Below are 20,179 nucleotides of genomic sequence, written 5' to 3' on the forward strand. Positions count from 1 at the left end.
CTCCTACATTAGAGGCAGGGGTCCAAGTAGCTGGATCATCCTCTGCTGCTGTCCCATATGCACTTGTAGGGAGCTGGATTGGAAGTGAAGCACCCAGTACTAGTTTGTGATGTGGGTGTTGCAGGTGATAAATTAACCCAATATACCACAATGCCAGCCCAAAAACAAAATTCTGAAGTTAATTCTATTTCACATTTCCTTTGGCATGTAAATGGTTGCATGCTTTTATAGTTGGAAGTTTAGTTAATGGCATCTTTTCTGAAGTGCAACATCAGCTGAGGTTCTAAATTTACTGAGGTTCAGCAGCCTTTTTAATAGGAGAAATTTTGCTGTTTGTATATTTTAGTAACGTTTTAACAAAACAGTCTTTTAAGAGCATTGAAGCTCTTATGCATTATATTCAAAACTCTAATTTATTTAAACTCTATGCATTATTATTTAAACTCTATGCATTATATTCAAAACTCTAATTTATTTAAAGGGGAAAGACACTTTAAGAACAAATTTATAGATTGACTACAATATTTGAGAAGGTTCTTGTAGAGACTATTTAGTCATCATAACGTCTTCTTAAATCCCACTGGTGGAGTGCTAATGTCATCTGTAGTTTCAAGCATTGAATATCATAAATTATGTTAACCGGTTTATATAATGGGTTAATTTTAGGAGAAAATATGCTTTAAGTATTTATAAAAACTTCAGCAGTCAGAATCCTGAACTTGTTCCACTTCACCTCTCTCTTCTCCCTCACTCCACATGTCAAGAATTTGAAGAAAGTACTGGAGATGAGGGACAGGCAGGGACACACACCATTGAAATTTCCAAGCTGGTCATAGTGAATCACCGGCCATTTCCTTACCTGGTTTTTAGCATTCTTACAGGCAGTGGGAAACATTTTTCTGAATTTGGGTTGTGTTGGGGACTTTAAGCTTCTTTCCTTGAGTGTGAATATGTTAATTACCATTTATCTATAGCTTATATCTGGAAGCATGAGAAGCACTAAATGTGTAGAGAATGTTTGATGCTCTGATTTGTTCAGTGCCTCATGTAGAGGATTACAAAAGGAGTAACTTTCACTGAAGCTGATGAAGGCTTTATCTATTGAAAACACAAGCCAATCATTAACTGTATTGTGTAGACCTGAGCAAATGCTAGTGCTGCTGCTGAAAAGCAGATGTATCTAGTTAAAAAAAAAAAAAAAAACAACAGTGCTGATAAGTTAACACTTGAGAAATTATGTACTCAACTAAATAAATATTTTATCTTAACATTTAGAGTTGGTTTGTAATAGCATTGCAGGTGACAAGGTATTGTTAAATATACAAGTCATTTTTATTTTCTTCTCTCTTCTGCAAGCCTAAGAGCTAAAAGAACTGTTCTTCTATGTCCAGTAGTTAAGGCTCATTCTAGCCAGAGTCCGTGATCCTTTCTTTTTTCTTTAAAATTAAAAAAAAAAAAAAACTTTTTTTAGATTATTTGAAAGGCAGAGTTACAGAGAGGCAGAGGCAGAGAGAGAGGGTGTCTTCCACCTGCTGGTTCACTCCCCAAATGGCCACAGTGGCCGTAGCTGGGCCAGTTAGGAGCCAGGAGCTTCTTCCCAGTCTCCCATGTGGGTACAGGTACCCAAGCACTTGGGCCTTCTTCTACTGCTTTCCTAGGAGGCCATAGCAGAGAGCTGGAATGGAAGTGGAGCAGCTGGTTCTGGAACCAACACCCATGTGGGATGCTGGAACTGCAGGCAGAGTCTTTACCTGTTAAACCATAGAGCTGGCCCCCAATTTTTTTTTTAAATTTATTGACTTTCACTTTTGTTGAAAGGCAGAGAAAGACTTACACAGAGAAAGAATTCTTTCATCATCTGGTTCCCTCCCCAAATGCCCACAATAGCCAGGGATGGCCCAAGCTGAGGCCAGGAGCCTGGAACTCAATTCAGATCTACTGTGAGACTCAAGTACTTGAGCTGCTTTGCAGGGTGTGCATTAGCAAGACACTGGAATTTTAAGTAGAGCCAGGACTCAAAACAACCACTCCTGATAGGGGACCTGGGTGTCCCAAACAACATTTTAACTACTTTGCCGAATACCTATCCCTGTTACAACATTTTGATGTCTAATCCCATATACTTGTACTATACACACATATATTCTTAAAAATGATTCACCTAAGGGCCAGCATTGTTACACAACAGGTTAAGCTGCTGCCTGTGAGCCTGGCATCTCATATGAGCACTCAGCTATTCCACTTCCAGTTCTACTCCCTGGTAATGGCTTGCGAAAGTAGCAGAAGATGGCCTAAGTACTTATGTACGGAGTTCTCTTCAGTATCATTTTTAACAGCAAAAATGTGAAAGCTAGCTAAAATTCAGTAATAGAAGATTGATAATAAGTATGATTACAAATAATGATTTAGGGGCCGGGGCTGTGGCGTAGTGGGTGGGGCTGCTACCTGCGGTACCGGCATCCCATATGGGTGCCAGTTTGAGACCCGACTGCTCCACTTCCAATCCAGCTCTGTGCTATGGCCCAAGTCCTTGGGCCCCTGTGCCTGTGAGAGAGATGTGGAGGAATCTCCTGGCTCCTGGCTTTGGATCGGCGCAGCTCCGGCCGTTGCGGCCAATTGGGGAGTAAACCAACAGATTTACAAAGACCTCTCTTAGCCGGCGCCGTGGCTCAATAGGCTAATCCTCCGCCTTGCGGCGCCGGCACACCGGGTTCTAGTCCCGGTCAGGGCGCCGGATTCTGTCCTGGTTGCCCCTCTTCCAGGCCAGCTCTCTTCTGTGGCCAGGGAGTGCGGTGGAGGATGGCCCAAGTACTTGGGCCCTGCATCCCATGGGAGACCAGGATAAGTACCTGGCTCCTGCCTTCGGATCAGCGCTATGCGCTGGCCGCAGCGGCCATTGGAGGGTAAACCAACGGCAAAAGGAAGACCTTTCTGTCTCTCTCTCTCACTGTCCACTCTGCCTGTCAAAAAAAAAAAAAAAAAAAGACCTCTCTTTCTCTCTGCCTCTCCCTCTTTCTGTGTAACTCTGACTTTCAAATAAATCTTAAAAAAAGGTCTATATGCAGTTATTGATAATATTTTAAAAGAATAGTAACAATACTTATAATCCATGTTCTAAAAGTCATATTAAAGAGAAGGTACACTTTAAGGTGAATCATTTTATTTTATTTTTTAAAAAAGATTTATTGGGGCCAGCATTTTTGTGTAGCAGGTGAAACTACCACTTATTCCATTTATGATCTGGTTCCCTGCTATGGCCTGAGAAAGCAGTGGAAGATGACTGAAGTGCATGGGCCCCTGCACCCACATTGGGGACCTGAAGGAAGCTCCTGGCTCCTGGCTTCGGACCAGCCCAGCTCCAGTCATTGCAAGCATTTTGGGAATGAACCAGCAAATGGTAGATCTCTCTGTCTGACTGTAACTACCATTCAAATAAATAAGTCTTAAGATTTGGACCAGGCCAAAACCAGGAGCTTCATCTTGGTTTCCCAAATTGGGTGGCAGGGGCTCTAGTACTTTGTTACATCTTCTCCTGCTTTCCTAGGCACATTAGCAAGGAGCTGGATTAGAAATGGAGTAGCTGGGACTTTATGTGATGATTGATGTTGGCCTGTCCCACTGAGTGACAATGCTGGCCCACTTTGTTGTCTCTTTGTTTCATAGAATCTTTAGCTATTTTCATCTCTGTTTTTATATATGATGAAATCTATATGCAATTAGTTTAAAATATGTAGAAAATACTCTACAGCAAGGCTTTGTGTAGGAACATTTTGTTATTTGGGTCACAGGAGAAAATAACTTACAGATGGAATTTTTAATTCTTTTGGCTTCTGAGTATACTTGTATATTGTAATAAGAATTTCATGGGAGGCTTTCACTGTGGTGTAGTAGGTTAGGCCACTGCCTGCAGTGCTGGCATCCCATATGGGCATTGGTTTGAGTCCGGGCTGCTCTACTTCTAGTGTAGCTCCCTGCTGATGGCTTGGAAAAGCAGTGGAAGATGGCCCAAGTGCTAGGGCCCCTGCGCCCCTGTGGGAGACCCAGAGGAAGCTCCTGGCTTCTGATTGGCCCAACTCCAGCCATTGCAGCCATTTGGGGAGTGACCTGTCTCTTTGTCTCTCCCTCTGTCTGTCTGTAACTCTGCCTCTCAAATAAATAAATAAATCTGGGGCTGGCGCTTTGGTGTAGCAGGTAAAGCCGCTGCCTGCGGTGCCAGCATCCCATATGGCGCAGGTTTGAGTCCCTGCTGCTCCACTTCCATTCCAGCTCTCTGCTGTAGCCTGGGAAAGCAATGAAAGATGGCCCAAGTCCTTGGGCCCCTGCACTCGCATGGGAGACTGGGAAGAAGCTCCTGGCTTTGGATTGGCACAGCTCCAGCCGTTGTGGCTACCTGGGGAATGAACCAACGAATGGAAGATCTCCCCCTCCCCCTATCTCCTCCTCTCCCGCTCTCTCCCCCTCTCCCCCTCTCCCCCTCTCCCCTTCCTCCCTTCCTCCTCCCCTCTGCCTCTCTGTGACTCTGCCCTTCAAATAAATAAATCAATCTAATAAATAATGTGCTCGCTTCGGCAGCACATATACTAAAATCTAATAAATAAATAAATAAATCTTTACTGAAAAAGGGGATTTAAGGCTTAAAAAATATGTTCTTTTGCCTTAACTCAGAGGGAAAAAGTGGGCGATTCCCTTGTGGATCATGAGTTTTAGTCATATGACTACTGTTTTAAATTATTAACTTGAAAACTACATTTTATCTTTAAATTGGAAGTGGGTAACAATCATCTACTAGGTGAAGATGGTTTTCCTTCCCTTAAAATGCCAGACATAACTTTTTGAAATCCTGTTCTTATACTTTATGTCTCAGAGGTAAAAGTTGAGTGACTTAGTGGTGAAAAATACTGGAGAGGAAGGGTGGATGCAGTGAGGTGACAGACTTTATGTTTATGTAGAGCTGTTTAACGCATCCTTTGCACATATGTACCCTATTAAGATTTGGGTATTTGTTATCTAATGCAGTGCATCATTTTGTTTCAGTCACATCGATCAGACAACAACATGGCAGGACCCAAGGAAGGCCATGCTCTCTCAGATGAATGTTACAGCCCCCACTAGTCCACCCGTGCAACAGAATATGATGAACTCGGCCTCAGGTGAGACACTGTAATGAGAGCACACAGATGCTTATGCATTGATAAAGCTTTATGGAAAACAGTCATTATACTTTTTAGGGCAACTAGAGAAATAGTGATAATTTTCTATCCAATTTCACATAGGAGATATTTTATTTCAAAATAACATATGCTATATTGTAGCCTTGTTTAAGTTATTAAGGCATAAGAGGACCAGTAACTGAAAACCAATTTTTTTAAGATTTTATTTATTTATTTATTTAATTGAGAAGTAGAGTTACAGAGAGAGGGAGATATAGAGAGAAAGGTCTTCTATCTGCTGATTCACTCTCCAAATGGTGGCAGTGGCCGGAGCCAGCCCGATCCAAAGCCAGGAGCTTCTTCCGAGTTTCCCATGTGGGTTCAGGGGCCCAAACACTCGGGTCATCTTCTGCTTTTGCCGACCATAGCAGAGAGCTGGATTGGAAGAGGAGCAGCCAAGACTTTGAACTGGTGCAAATATGGGATGCCGGCGCAGCAGGCAAAAGCTTAGCCTACTTTGCCGCAGTTCGGACCCCTAAACTGATTGTTTTTCAAGTTTTGGTTCTGAAGTATCTTGGATTTCTAGTTTTGCCTTTTTTTTTTTTTTTTTTTTTAAGATTTATTAATGTATTTGAAAGCAGAGTTACAGAGAGGCAGAGGCAGAAAGAGAGAGGGAGAGTTCTTCATCTGCTGGTTCACTGCCAGATGGCCACAACAGCTGGAGCTGGGCTGATCCCAAGCCAGGAGCCATGAGCTTCTTCTGTTTCTCCCATGTAGATGTAGGGGCCCAAGCACTTGGGCTATCTTACGCTGCTTTCCCAGATGCATTAGCAGGGAGCTAGATTGGAAGTGGAGCAGCCGGGACTCAAACTGGTTCCCATCTGAGATGCCAGCACTGCAGGCGATGGCTTTACCCACTATGCCACAGCACTGGCCCCTTTGCTTTTGTTTTATTCTGCTGCTTTCTTGTGTTTGATTTGAAATTTCCCTTTTCCTTCCGTGGTTTGGATGGAAAGCCAAGCTATGGTGTTCTTTTAAAAGTAGATATTCATTCTACCCTGAAAATGCCTGGAAAGCCGTAACTTACAAACCTCAGAGAACAACTTATTCCCAGATCCAAAATGGGTTCCATACAACTCCACCTCTTTCATGGAAGATAAACCTGAATATAAATATTTTTTTTTGCCTCATATCTGGCAGTTTACTTGAATCTAAAGTTTTCCTTATTTACATAATAAGGAGGAACAGTGTCCCTTATGACAGAGAGGAACATATTAAAAGAAATAATATGTATAAAACTATTATGCATTTATTATATTTCTATTATAGAATAGGTACTAAAGTGAAAGTTTAGTTTCTTTCCTTTCCCTTGTCAGTTAGATTCTGTCTGGCTCTTTTTTTCTTTCGGTGATTCAAGGCCGTATTAGGAGAAGGTTACCCTTCTTCATGCCTGGAATCAGGGATTGAAGCATTTGGGTTGGATTTCTAACAACTCCTCTGCTTTCCCACTTTACCAGCCTTCTGCATGTCCTGGATCAGGGCACAGATGGCAGCACAGAAAAATGGGAGCTTTAGTAACTCTGATGACATTTCCCTTCAAGCTCATCTGTCTTTCCTGTCCAAAAACTAACAAAGAAAATATTAGTAGCTACACTATAGATTTTATTGGGCTGGCGCCTGTGGTGCCGGCATTCCATATGGGCACTGAGTTCTAGTCTCGGTTGCCCCTCTTCCAGTCCAGCTCTCTCCTGTGGCCCAGGAGGGCAGTGGAGGGTGGCTAGAGTGCTTGGGCCCCTGCACTGGCATGGGATACCAGGAGGAAGAACCTGGCTTCTGGCTTCGGATTGTGGCGGCCATTTGGGGAGTGAACCAACGGAAGGAAGACCTTTCTCTTTGTCTCTCTCTCTCTCTCTCTTTCTCTCACTGTCTATAACTCTACCTGTCAAAAAAAAAAAAAAAAAAAACACTATAGATTTTAGTAAGCCTTTGGAAAAGGACTGTTGCCAGAGAGAAGGGTGGTAAAATTAGTTGACAGGAGAGTTTCTTGACTAAAACACTCTTAAAAAAATTAATTCATTATGGGGCTGGCATTGTGGTGTAGTCAGTAAAACCACCGCCTGTGACACTGACCAATTCCATATGGGTGCCAATTCATGTCCTGGTTGCTCCACTTTTGATGCAACTCACTGCTAATGGCCTGGGAGAATAGCAGAAGATGGCTCAAGTGCTTGGGCCCCTATCACCAACATGGGAGAGACCCCAGAGTTTCTGCTTGGCCCAGTGCTGGCCATCTGGGGAATGAACCAACGGATGGAAGATCTCTCTCTCTCTCTCTGTTTTTTTCCCCTCTCCTTCTCTCTTTCAAAGTAAGTGATATAAAAAAATCTTTTTAAAAATTAATTCATTAAATCTTCATTTTAACTCATAAAATAGGAAAACATTTATTCTCTGAATTGTTTTGTATCTGACATTACATTTAAATCCTAAAAATTTTAAAGGCAAAACATTATGCAAATATTGATGAATATTTTAGTTGATACCTATAACTCATTAATTTAAACTTTATTTTCTAAGATTAGACATTTTGCATCTATCAAGGTTGGATATTTGTTTCTGTTACATGGTATGATGGTAATGGCCTGAGGAAAAGAAAATTTCAGCTCATTTATGTTTAAGGTCAAAGAGTATGTATATATCAGCTTGGAATGACTATGTTTTAGTATAACTGTCTCGTTTATAAAATATGACATGTTTTTATGTACTGCATGTAAATTGGTAGGCATGCTGACTGAGGGCTGTATTTAATAAAGAGGCAGGTTTGGCAGGAACAGTTTCAGTGGAGTAAAATAAGTATGACTGGAGAATTAGGAATGAGGGGAAGAAAGTATGAAGAGAAGATTGTGGGTAGAGAGTTCAGAGGAGGCGTGGGAAAAGCCACCCCAGAAAGACTAGAGAATGTTAAATGGTAGGGTAGGGTATTTATAATAATAGTAATAAGTCCTATATATATCCCAGGTATCTTTGGGAGGTTGGTTTCAGGACATGTCTCCACAACCTGCTACCCCATACCTAAAGTCTAAAGATGGGAATTTTCATATATAGTCAGGATCCTCCAGATAGATAGATAGATATTATCATATATATATATATATATATATATATATATATATATATATATAAACTGATATTATTATATATATATATAATGATATTGTCTGGGATACTTCAAAAAATTCATGGAAGATGGAATTAGAAGATAAGTCTATTTTGGTGTAAAAGTTTATTTGAAATATATGCACAGTTTTTTCCATAAAATGTATTTTCCATGAACTTTTTGAAGATCTTTGTATTAATATATAACCTGGACAGTCCTCCTGTGTACTTGGAATCACATCTAGATTACTGATAACCCCTCATAGGGTTGTTGAGGGAATAACGAAAACAAAGAAAGTCTGTGCATGTTCTGTGCATTCTTTTTCCTCTCAAATATTTTCTACCTGTGGTTGCTAGAATCCACAGATGGAGAACCCATGGATATGGAGGATCCTGACTATATATGAAAATTCTCAGAATCAGACAAACTTAAGCCTGGTTTATTATGAATTTTATCATAAAAATATAAATGGAAGCTTAGCTGTCAAATCAAGTAATGATGCTACTGTGTCTTTCATTCTGAATTACACATGATTGTTTGTTGCCTTCCATTTCAGTGGGTATTTAAAAATAAACAGAGAACTTCTACATGCTTTTGAAATGCTTTGGAATGAATCTCACAGGCACTGTAATCTTACATACCTCATGTTCACTTAAATGATAGCTATAATGACCTGTTAGGTTTCAGCCTAGAGGCTTCTCTATCTGAAAACTATCGGTGGTGCTTAGTGGCTGTGTAGTAATCTGTAGTGAGGCGCACAACACAATTTCCTAAGTAGTTTAAAGAAAAAATGTTCTTGTTCTCTGTCAAGGATTGTACAGAATGTAGAAGCAACTTTATCTCCTTGAGAAAAGAAGCAAAATGGTTCTCTTTTGTGCTTGGAAAATGATATTTTAAGGATTTTTTAAGGCCTGGAGTCAGTAAGCAAGAGGACTGTGAGAATATTTAAATCAATTTTGAGGGCGTTTCTGTCACAGCAAACTGCTGAGGTCAAGCAGGCTATAGGCACAGTTTTACCCTGGAAGGGAATACCTTCCAAATATGCCAGTCTGAAGCCTTCTGATAAAAGAGAAAGCTACATAGTTCTTTTGGAGCACCTTATTGAGTAAATCAAGCTAAAAATAACTTGATTTACACATTTATCACCAATTAATTTAACAAGTTTCTAGTTTCGCTCTTTTGGAAAAATTTTCCTCATTCAAAGTCTTAACTTTGTGTTCTGCTCCAACTTTGTCTGTTTTCCTTAAAATACATAGTCTCCAGGTCCCCCAAACCTGTTTTCTGCATACTTCTTAGTGGTTGACAGAATTGGATGGTCTGTTAAGAGTCTTTCCAATTCCAACATTTTATGAAATTTTGTTTCTTTGAGTCTAAGTCTAGCAAAACCGATCAGAGTTAGTTTTGTTTTTACAAATCCTTTTTCAAAATATAAAATTGAAATGATCAATTTCAGACCTGTGGTTTGCAGTTGGGCAGATTAAGAGATCACTCCCAAAAAGGGTATACCTGGAAAAAGTTTTAGAGATAGAATTCACTACATCCTATGAAAAAGATTATATTTTTTCAACTATAATTTAATTGGCAGGTAAATGACAATGAAGTTTATGAAAGGAACTTGACAGGTGAGGAATAGACAAAATTTTAAAAAGGAAGATAGAATAATTCTATAAAGTAATGATTATTTCACATTAAAGTAGGCACACACCTACATGAGGGACCTTCAAAAAGTTCACAGAAAATGCATATTACCAAAAAAACATGGATTTCAAGTTTTTTTGTACCAAAATAAATTTCTTTTAATTTTCCCATGAACTTAAAAGTACTTTCATCTACATCTACATATATATGTAGATGTAAAACCCAGTCCATTAAATTTAACATGAAATAGTTGTCTTTTAAAAGTTACTGTATAAATAAGTTATATTATGCTTATAATACATTAATCTTTTGATACATTCTTGGGATCTATATAAAACAGTTCTACACATTGAGAATTAGGTAAATACTTACTGATTTTTCTGTTTTACATTAGGAAATAAGAATTTGGGAGGGAAAAGTAATACTTCTTTAATTGGCTATGTATGATACAATTAATAGCAGTTAACATTAATTCACAAATTGCTAATTTGTAAAGTAATAAAGTTAAGGAATTATACTCTGGTGATTCAGAAATAACTATTTGTCAAATGGCTGGTAACTAAGTAGTAGAGTCATTAGAAATCATAAGCCTTGATTATATTAAGCAAATCATTATCTGCTTTTGAAAAATGTACATTTGATGAGAACCCAAAGCCAAAATGTCTTACTATGGATAATTTTTATAGTATTCATTATTTTCACATTTTCAAGTTAGTTTTCTAATTCTCAAATCTAACACATCAGTTCATTTCCTTATTATGAAAAATGGTATGGAATTCTTAGGAAATATCTTCAGAGAGGTCTAGAAAGTGCCCTCTTGATTGTGAAAAGCTATGCATGTTAAAAGAGTTTGCTATGGGAAGCGGGATACACAGCAGACTCATAGAATGGCAGATGTCATTAAACAGCACTCTGACCTCAGAATCAGCCCTTAAGGCATTTGGATCCAGCTGAAAAGCCCATGAGAGTATTTCAGGCATGGAAAGCCAAGACGCTGTGGCCAAAAAAAAAAAAAAAAAAATTTACCTAAATAAAAGTGTGAGTGAGATTCCAGTGGAAAGAACAGGTCATCAAAGAAGGAGGTACCTTTCTCTGGAGGGAGGAGAGAACTTCCACTTTGACTATGACCTTGTGTAAATATGATCAGAGTCAGCGCACTCAAAAGGCTTCCATAGCCTTGGCAACTCATGACAAGAGCCTAGGGTGATTACTGATGCCATAAACAAGAGTGTCAATTTGTAAAGTCAACAACAGGAGTCACTGTGCACTTACTCCTCATGTAGGATCTCTGTCCTTAATGTGCTGTACAGTGTGATTTAATGCTATATATATATGATCAATTTAGTATATATTAAGTAAAGATTTCAACAGTTTGCACCCACACAGACACACAAAGTATAAAGTACTGTTTGAGTACTAGTTACAGCATTAATTCACATTGTACAACACATTCTTTTCCCTCTGTGTCTCCCTCTCTCTCTCTGTAACTGCCTTTCAAATAAATAATTTGGTAAGAAATTATCAATGTTTTACTTGTCATTTTTATGCTTTCTACCTATTCTCTACCTCTGTCATTTTTCTTAGTGACAATCTTTCTCATCTGGTTTTTTTGTGCTTTGACAGAGATTACAGGAATAACATAACAGGTAAACACTGAGACACTTCTATGTGACTCATTTGCTTGCATCTGAACACTTTTCCCCCACTGCAGCAGTGAAGATGTTTAGCATACTCTTTTTTTTAAACTTTTACTTAATGAATATAAATTTCCAAAGTACAGCTTATGGGTTACAATGGCTTTTCCCCCCCATAACTTCCCTACCACCCACAACACTCCCCTCTCCCACTCCCTCTCCCATTCCATTCACATCAAGATTCATTTTCAATTCTCTTTATATACAGAAGATCAATTTAGCATATATTAAGTAAAGCTTTCAACAGTTTGCACCCACACAGAAACACAAAGTGTAAAATACTGTTTCAGTACTAGTTATAGCATTACTTCACATTGGACAACACATTCTAAGCCAGGAACTTCTTCTAGGTCTCTTAACATGAGTGCAGGGCCCAAGCAGCTGGACTATCCTCTGCTGCTTTCCCAGGCACTCTGGCAAGGAGCTGGATTGAAAGTGGAACAACCAGGACTCAAACTGGCACCCATTTCAGATGTCATCGCTGCAGGCAGTGGCTTTACCCACTAAGCCACAGCATCAGTTCTTAACATAATTGTTTAAATCTTCTAAAAAAACTTATATAAAAATTACTATGCTGTTTTTGTGGGATATGTTTATCTCAATAAGCTTTCTGTCAGATACAGGTCATTGAGTCTTTTTAAAGTATTCATTTCTTCATTCCCTCCTTAAAGAAACCCAAATTACTTATTTTAAGAGGTGGGTATGTTTACTTTGTTTTTCAGTAGCTTTGAATCAGTTTGTTTTTTAATAGTGTTATTTTCTTTTTTTGAGAGAGAGAGAGAGAGAGCTGGGGAGACAGAGACAGAGAGAACCGCCATCAACTAATTCACTCCCCAAACACCCACAATGGCCTCTGGTGGGGATTAATGCTGGGAACTAAATCTAGGTCTCCCATGTGTGGCAGGAACCCAATCACTTGAGCCATCACTGCTACCTGCCAGGGTCTGCATTAGCAGGAAACAAGAGTCAGGCACCAGAGCTGGAGACAGGTATCCAACCTAGGCACTCCTGTGTGGAACTCGGGCATCTTAACTGCTAGGTCAAATGCCGGATTGGAGTGTTGTGTTTTTCAGTTTCAGAATCATGGTATCCTCAATACCTAGCTGGATCTCAAATGAGTTGGAGAGTACTGTGTTCATACACTTAGTTATGTACTTGATTATTCCAGATAGGTAACTTTTTCCTGTGCTCTGTGTCATTTTATAGGTTATCTTTCTGAAGCAAGGGGAAATATATAGGAACTCAATATTGTTAAATTCTGTTGACCTGATCTTGGAGCACAAATAACAAATTGAAGTAACTATTTAGGGGAAATAAAATTCCCTTTGAATACCGAAAATTATTGTGATTTTAGTGTTAACATTGAACCTAGTGAAGAAGAAAAGGAGGATTTAAATTGCCAAGAGTAAGACAACACTGGTAAAGGATATAAAGAGGGGTGGGCATTTGGCATAATGGTTAAGATGACAGTTGCTGGTTGAGATGCTTTCGTCCCACTCCGGAGTGCCCACTTTCTGCTAATGCAGATTAGGGAGTCAGAGGTGATGATTCAAGGAATTAGATTCCTGCCATCCATATTGGAGATCTGGGTTGAGTTTCCAGTGGCTTCTTGTTTCAGCCTAAGCCTAGCCTCAGTCACTGCAGGCATTTGGTGAGTGAGCCAGTAGATGGGGGCTATTTCATTCACTCCCTCTGCCTAATTAATTATATATATTAAGAAAAATTCACAAGTATCATTGCTATCAGCAATGTTAGTAAAATGAGTTATTAAATAGTGAGACTTAGAAGTGTCCATGTTCAACTTTTCTTCAGTGATTATTTGGATTTTTGGAAACTGCTCAGCTTAAGAGAGAATGAAAAAAAGATTAAAGTATTTACACTTAAGAATCAAATTAAATATCTGTTTTGTTTCTTCTCAATAGATGTTGAAATACTATTTTTGTCTTTCCCTCTGATTTCTAAATCCTTCTGGTTACTCTATTGCTACAATAATTTTATGACTCATAGGAAAAATATTTGTGTGAAAGATTAAGATGCTAATTTTTAAAAATATCCATAGACTACCATATATAGACAACATAAGTGAAATGAAAGAAATCTGCAATACTCATCAGAATTTTCCAAAATAATAATTCATTTTGATATTAATAAGGTGTAATGAGGAGTGGACTTGCTTTATGTTAAAGTTTTAATGAAAGGTAGTTGCTTTATTTGGGCAGTCTGAAGTCTAAATGTGCTATTTGGTTTTGCTTCAGCTAGTTTTCTTCAGTAAATTTATTAAAAACTAAGCTGTTTCATTAAGTTAAAATCTAAACGTTTCAAGATGCACTGAAGAATTCCCTATTAGGAGGTTTTCTAAGTCTATATTTCTTTCTTCTTAGGAAGGTAATCTATAAAATGATAACAGGAATGATTCTTAAAAGTTTCATAGTTTTACTTTGAAATAATTCTATTTTTTCCTTTCTAAACCGTTCACTCAAAAAATATCAGATGTCCTACATTGTACTAAACAATGTGGTGGCCAGTCAAGTTAGGACATCTTTTCTATGTAATTGTAACAATAAATACTACAGCAGATGTATATCCTGAATGCTGAGAAGGTAGGAGCAGCACATTGATCAATAATGGGGAGAGTAGAGAAGATTCCTTTGAGGAAGCAGAGATTCATTTATTTCCACAGCCAATACTGAATGCTTACTTTGTGTCAGGCATCATTCAAAATCATGAGAATATCGAATATCAATAAATGCACAGTGTTCCAGATAGTTAAAAATGGAAAGAAGAAAAATAAACTTGTATGGGGCAGAGTGATTGTCTAGGGCTGGAGAGAGGTGATACTTGTGATAGCTGCTTCACTGCAGGCTTCTGTGATTGATGTCCTTCGAGCAGACAGCTGAATGAACTAAGGATGAGAGCCATGAACATATCTGGGGAAAGTTCCATGCATAACACAATTTAAAGGTCTTGAGGAATGTCTGGAGAATGGCGAAAAGCTCACTGTAAATGAACGGTCAGTGAAATGTAGCAAGGAAGTCACATTACACAGGTCCTTATAGGGCTGGAGCAAAGGAGTGACATCTGAGCAAGTTTTTAAAAGTAGGAGGATGAGTTTGGAGATAGTTGCAGTAACTTGGGGAGAAGATGACCAGGGTGGTGGTGATGGAAGTGTTAAGTGGTTTGATTCACCTGAGTTTCAGTAGTTGAGTGGAAGTTAAATTTGATTAAGAGAAAGGGAAGGTGGCCGGTGCTGCGGCTCACTTGGCTAATCCTCTGCCTGCGGCGCTGGCACCCCAGGTTCTAGTCCTGGTGGCGGGGCTGGATTCTGCCCCGGTTGCTCCTGTTCCAGTCCAGCTCTCTGCTGTGGCCTGGGAAGGCAGTGGAAGATGGCCCAAGTGCTTGGGCCCTGCACCCGCATGGGAGACCAGGAGAAGCACCTGGCTCCTGGCTTTGGATTGGTGCAGCGCACCGGCTGGCTGCGTTGGCTATTTGGGGGGTGAACCAACGGAAGGAAGACCTTTCTCTCTGTCTCTCTCTCACTAACTCTGCCTGGCAAAAAAAAAAAAAAAAAAAAAAGAAGGTAAAAGTAGCTTTGTAAGAGTGATCACTGAGGCCTGAAAACCCTGGCACTATATAACTAGCGGTAGAATGGTGGGGGGATAAGACTGAGTCTTCCTTGGCTTGCCTTTGCATGATAATTTGAAATAATTCTGAAAATTTAAGGATACCATTACAAATAATGCCTTTTCTGATTTAAAAAAAATTTTTTGGGGAAGATTTATTTATTTGAAAGCAGAGTGGCAGAGAGAAATCTTCCATTTGCTCATTCACTCCCCAAAATAGCCACAAAGCCCAGGCTGGGCCAGGCCTTCAAGGCTGAGGCCAGAAACTAGAAACTCAATTCTGGTTTCCCACATAGGTGGTAGGAGCCCAAGTACTTGGGCCATCATCTGCTGCCTCCCAGGCGCATTAGCAGGAAGTCCGATTGGAAGCGGACCAGCTGGCATGCGAAGCAGCACTCAAGTAGGGGATGCCCGCACTGCAAGCTGCAGCCTAACCCACTCTGCTGTAGCTCCAGCCCCAATAATTTTTTTTCTAGGGGTCTTTCCTTGTGATTTTTCATGTTTTTTGTTATCTGGTCATTTGATCTCTCATTTTCTCGTATTTTATCCTGCTGCTATGTATATATAATACATGAGTTTAATAATTTAAATATATTATTAGAACAAACTGGTAGAACTATTTCAGGAAAGAGTAGGGAACTGGCTTTTAAACACCTGCCATGTGACATGCCCAAGGTCAAGAACTTTTCTTTTAGCCCTGTCAACAATCCCTTTAGAGAGTGTTTATCTCCATTATATGGGTAAGGAAAATGAGCATTAAAGCATTTGCCCAAGGTTAGAACATTAATAAATATTGGATGTAAAATTTGAAACCAGGTCTGTCTGAATCTAAAGACTTTACAATTTCCCTACAAATATACTGTTTCGAACTGGATGTGAAGCTAAAATCATACTTAATTTCATTTGTGATGTATTAAAATTGTTTTGTTTTCAAATCTAGTAACCTTATGAATCTTATTTTTATATATTGGTAAAGTTTGAGTTAGTGGTAATTCTGATAAAGGTTTAATAAAAGTCTTCTGTATTCTAGAGCAGTACTTTTTTTAAGATTTATTTATTTATTTGAAAGAGTTACACAGAGAAAAGAGAGGCAGAGAGAGAGAGGTCTTCCATCTGCTGGATCACTCCGCAATTGGCCACAATGGCCGGAGCTGTGCTGATCCGAAGCCAGGAGCCAGGAGCTTCTTGTGGGTCTCTCATGCAGGTGCAGGGGCCCAAGAATTTGGGCCATCTTCCACTGCTTTCCTAGGCCATAGCTGAGAGCTGGATTGGAATTGGAGCAGCTGGGACTCAAACTGGTGCCTATATGTGATGCTGGCACTGCAGGCGGTGGTTTTAACTGCTATGCCACAGTGCCAGCCCGGAGCAGTACTTCTTAATTTGTAATGTATGGAGAAATTGCCTAAGGGTTTGTTAAAATGAAGATTCTTAGTGGATCTGATTCAGTGGGAATAGGATCTGATATTCTGCATTCTAACTTGTTACCAGGTGATGCTAATCATGGACTTCACAGGTAGAAGGCTCTGGAATGCTTTAAATTTAAAGCCATAGAAACTTTATTGGAAGTCTGTTTTGTAGTTTCTATTTTAGACTGGAAGATAATTTTGTTAGATATGGATGACTTCATCTCATATCTTGTATAATATAAAAAATCTTCTTTTTTTAAAGATTTATTTTATTTATTTGAAAGACAGTTACAGAGAGAGGTAGAGACAGAAAGGTCTTCTATCCACTGGTTCACTCCCCAGATGGCTGCAAGGGCTGGAGCTACGCCGATCCGAAGCCAGGAGCTTCTTCCGGGTCTCCCATGCAGGTGCAGGGGCCCAAGGATTTGGGCCATCTTCTGCTATCCCAGGCCATAACAGGGAGCTGGATCGGAATAGAAACAGCTGGGACTAGAACCGGAGCCCATATGGGATGCCGGCGCTTCAGGCCAGGGCTTTAACCTGCTGTGTCACAGCGCTGACCCCTAAAAATCTTCTAAACTAAGTGTTTTCCACCTTTTTAAAAAGTATATGACTTACAAAAGCACAAACTAAAAATCAGAAAAATTGTGACTTGATCATGACTAATCATTATTTAATAGATCAGGTTCTTAATCCTAACCTTCAGAGAAGAAAGGATGTAGGCAAATGATTAGGGTACAGTCAGGGGACATGAGCACAGTAGTGCTGGTGACTAAAATGCGGGTAAATAGTAGTGCCAAGATTCCAGTCTAGCCCTTCAGATGTAGATCAGAGCTGGTCTGTCTCTCACGTTGCCCACTGTGATCTACAAGGGTTTTGGGTTCATCGACATGTTCTGGTAGTTTGTCAAAAGAATCTGAACACTTAAGGGGAAAAAAGAAATGGGATTGTTAATACTCTTGCATTTGCTTAACAGATTTTCTTTAGTATACTTACAATATTTCTTGTTTCTATCTGTGGGTCTATACACAGAAATCACAGAATTCCAGCTTATGACAGAGCTGCATGCTTCAGCTCAATTTTTTTTTTTTTTAAGATTTATTTATTAGAAAGGGAGAGTAAGAGAGAGAGAGAGATATCTTTCATCTGCTGATTGACTTCCTGAATGGCCTCAGTGACTGGGACTGGCTGAGCCAAGCCATAGCCAAGAACCAGTAGCCTCATCCGATCTCCCATGTAGGTGAAGAGCACCAAGCACTTGGGCCATCTTCTGCTGCTTTCCCTGGTGCATTAACAGGGAACTGGATTGGAAGTGGAGCAGCCAGTACTCAAAACAGGTACCCATATGAGATGCTGGTGTTGCAGGCAGTGGCTTAAACCCATTATGCCACAACACCAATTCCATCAGCTCAGTTTTTACCCAAAGAGTAAAACTGTTACTCTGGAGGCCAGAAGAAAACCTTATTTCTTTTCTAAAAACTTAAATTATAAACTGCTTTTATTTTTCCCCAGCAAGTGCATTTATTGTCTCATGTTTGGTTTAGAAGCCACAAAAAAGTTAGTGATAGAAGTTAGTGATAGTAATATTTAAAGGTTCCTCAAATTTGTATATAGCAATTTTTTCCATTGTGTCTCACTGGAGTGTGGGCAGAACTTTCCTAGAGATTGTTTAGGGCTTATAAGTTCAAGCATATTGAATTTCAGATATTTAGATTTATGGAAGATTTTTGCAAGCAAAACTGCAGTAGAGTCAAAAGTGCATCTATTTTTGTTACTGTTTTAAGTTGAGAGCTACAGTGTGCAAACCAGAGTATCACAAACTAACCTGGCAGTAGTTTCTAATAAATATTGCCATCTTTTTCCTAGGCATCCTTGCAAAATCATGCATACCCTCTCACAAAAGAAATGGAGAATTTTTAAAAAAGATTTATTTTATTTATTTGAAAGGGAGAGTTACAGAGAGATAAGGGGGTGGGGGTAGGTCTTCCATCTTCCATCTTCCATCTTCCATTCCAAAATGGATGCAATGGCCAAGGGTGGGCTAGACCCTAAGCCAGGAGCCAGGAGATTCTTCGAGGTCTCCCACTTGGGTGCAAGGACCCAAGGACTTGGGCTGTCCTCTGCTCCTTTTTCAGGCACATTAGTAGGGAGCTGGATTGGAAATGGAGCAGCTGGGACATGAACTGACGCCCAAATAGGATGCCAGCATTACAGGCAGTGGCTTTCCCAGCTACGCTACAACTAGCCCCAAGAACTCTTTTTTATATTCTCAGGCAGAATGATAAATTCTTCTTATAATACTACCTAGCTTATTGCTAAATTCAGTGCAAAAAGAGAAAACACAAGACAGTATGTCGTAAGAACCTAAGAAATCCAAACAAGTACAATTTAAATTCATAGGTGAGGAAGAGTTTGTAGTGGGACAGAACTGAGAAGAGATTCATAAAGATGTGGGTAGAATTTCAGGGACAATCAGACACTATTTGGGACACCCCATCCTGTACTGGAATGCCTGGGGTTGAATTTCAACTCTGCTCCTGATTCTAGCTTCCTTCTATTGTGTACCTTGGGAGACAGCAGGTGATGGCTCAAGTACTGTGGTTCCTACCATCTGTGTGCAAGACTCTGAATTCTCAGCTCCTGGCTTTGGCCTCACCTAGCACAGCCCTGGCTATTGTGGGCATTTGGAAATGAACCAGGGAACGGAAGATCAATCAAGATCAATATCTCTCTCTCATGCATGCACGCTCTTTTCCCTCTCCCTTTTAAATGAATTCACAATACATTTTAAGAGTTTTTTAAAATAAATAGAATTTCCATGCTAGTTACAGTTGGATGGGGGATAGAGACACATTGAGAATATGTGGAGGTTGAAAGTACATGACATTGGCAGGTACTGGAAAGAAGGGAGTGAACAAGCCATGCCACTGGGCGGAGTGTCATCGAATGAATTACTAAATGACTGAAGATGGAATCATTTTACCAAGGAGAAAGCACCTGATGTAGTATGATAGAGTAAACTACGTAGTCAACACAGCAGGAAAGTGACATTCAGATTGGGGAGGAATGAGTAGCTGTTAGCTAAGCAAGGAAGATGGAGAGAGTAATTACGCATGTGTGAGAGTTTGAAGGACTGAAAGAAAACTGAGAAGGACTTTGAAATGATCATGGAGGAACAGATAGAAATTAGAGCGGTTGGTGCTTTCAGTTCCTGTGCAGTGCTATGTAATAATGCCCAATTATAGAGGATAACCTACTAAAGATTTGAGAATTTTTCTTGGGAACTTTAGGGAGCTCAATCAGGGTGCTACTTTCTCAGAGGAAGTGAAACAAGATGATCTTATAGCATATACAAAGTTTAATGTCAGAGTAAAGACCAATTCACGGGTTATTACCAAAATTTAGTCTTGGTGAAAGCTTACATTAAAGTTTTATTTGGGGGCAAATGCAAATGATAGTTTTAAGTAAAACTCATTCAAGATACAGTGACACAGTTTTTTGAAGTATTTCAGGAGTG

At 39.6% G+C, this 20,179-nt stretch overlaps 1 protein-coding gene across 8 annotated transcripts in view; it reads left to right on the forward strand.

The window, feature by feature from the left end:
• YAP1 (Yes1 associated transcriptional regulator) overlaps positions 1-20,179 on the forward strand; it is a 148,612-nt gene that overhangs the window by 60,615 nt on the left and 67,818 nt on the right. For all 8 annotated transcript variants that reach the window (XM_017343710.3, XM_017343694.3, XM_017343684.3 and 5 more), the window contains exon 3: positions 5,035-5,150. In XM_017343710.3, the coding sequence (XP_017199199.1) occupies positions 5,035-5,150 (116 nt within the window). The remainder of the gene's footprint in view (positions 1-5,034; positions 5,151-20,179) is intronic.

The sequence above is a fragment of the Oryctolagus cuniculus genome, chromosome 1 (genome assembly GCF_964237555.1).
Source record: "Oryctolagus cuniculus chromosome 1, mOryCun1.1, whole genome shotgun sequence".
Lineage (NCBI taxonomy): Eukaryota > Metazoa > Chordata > Mammalia > Lagomorpha > Leporidae > Oryctolagus > Oryctolagus cuniculus.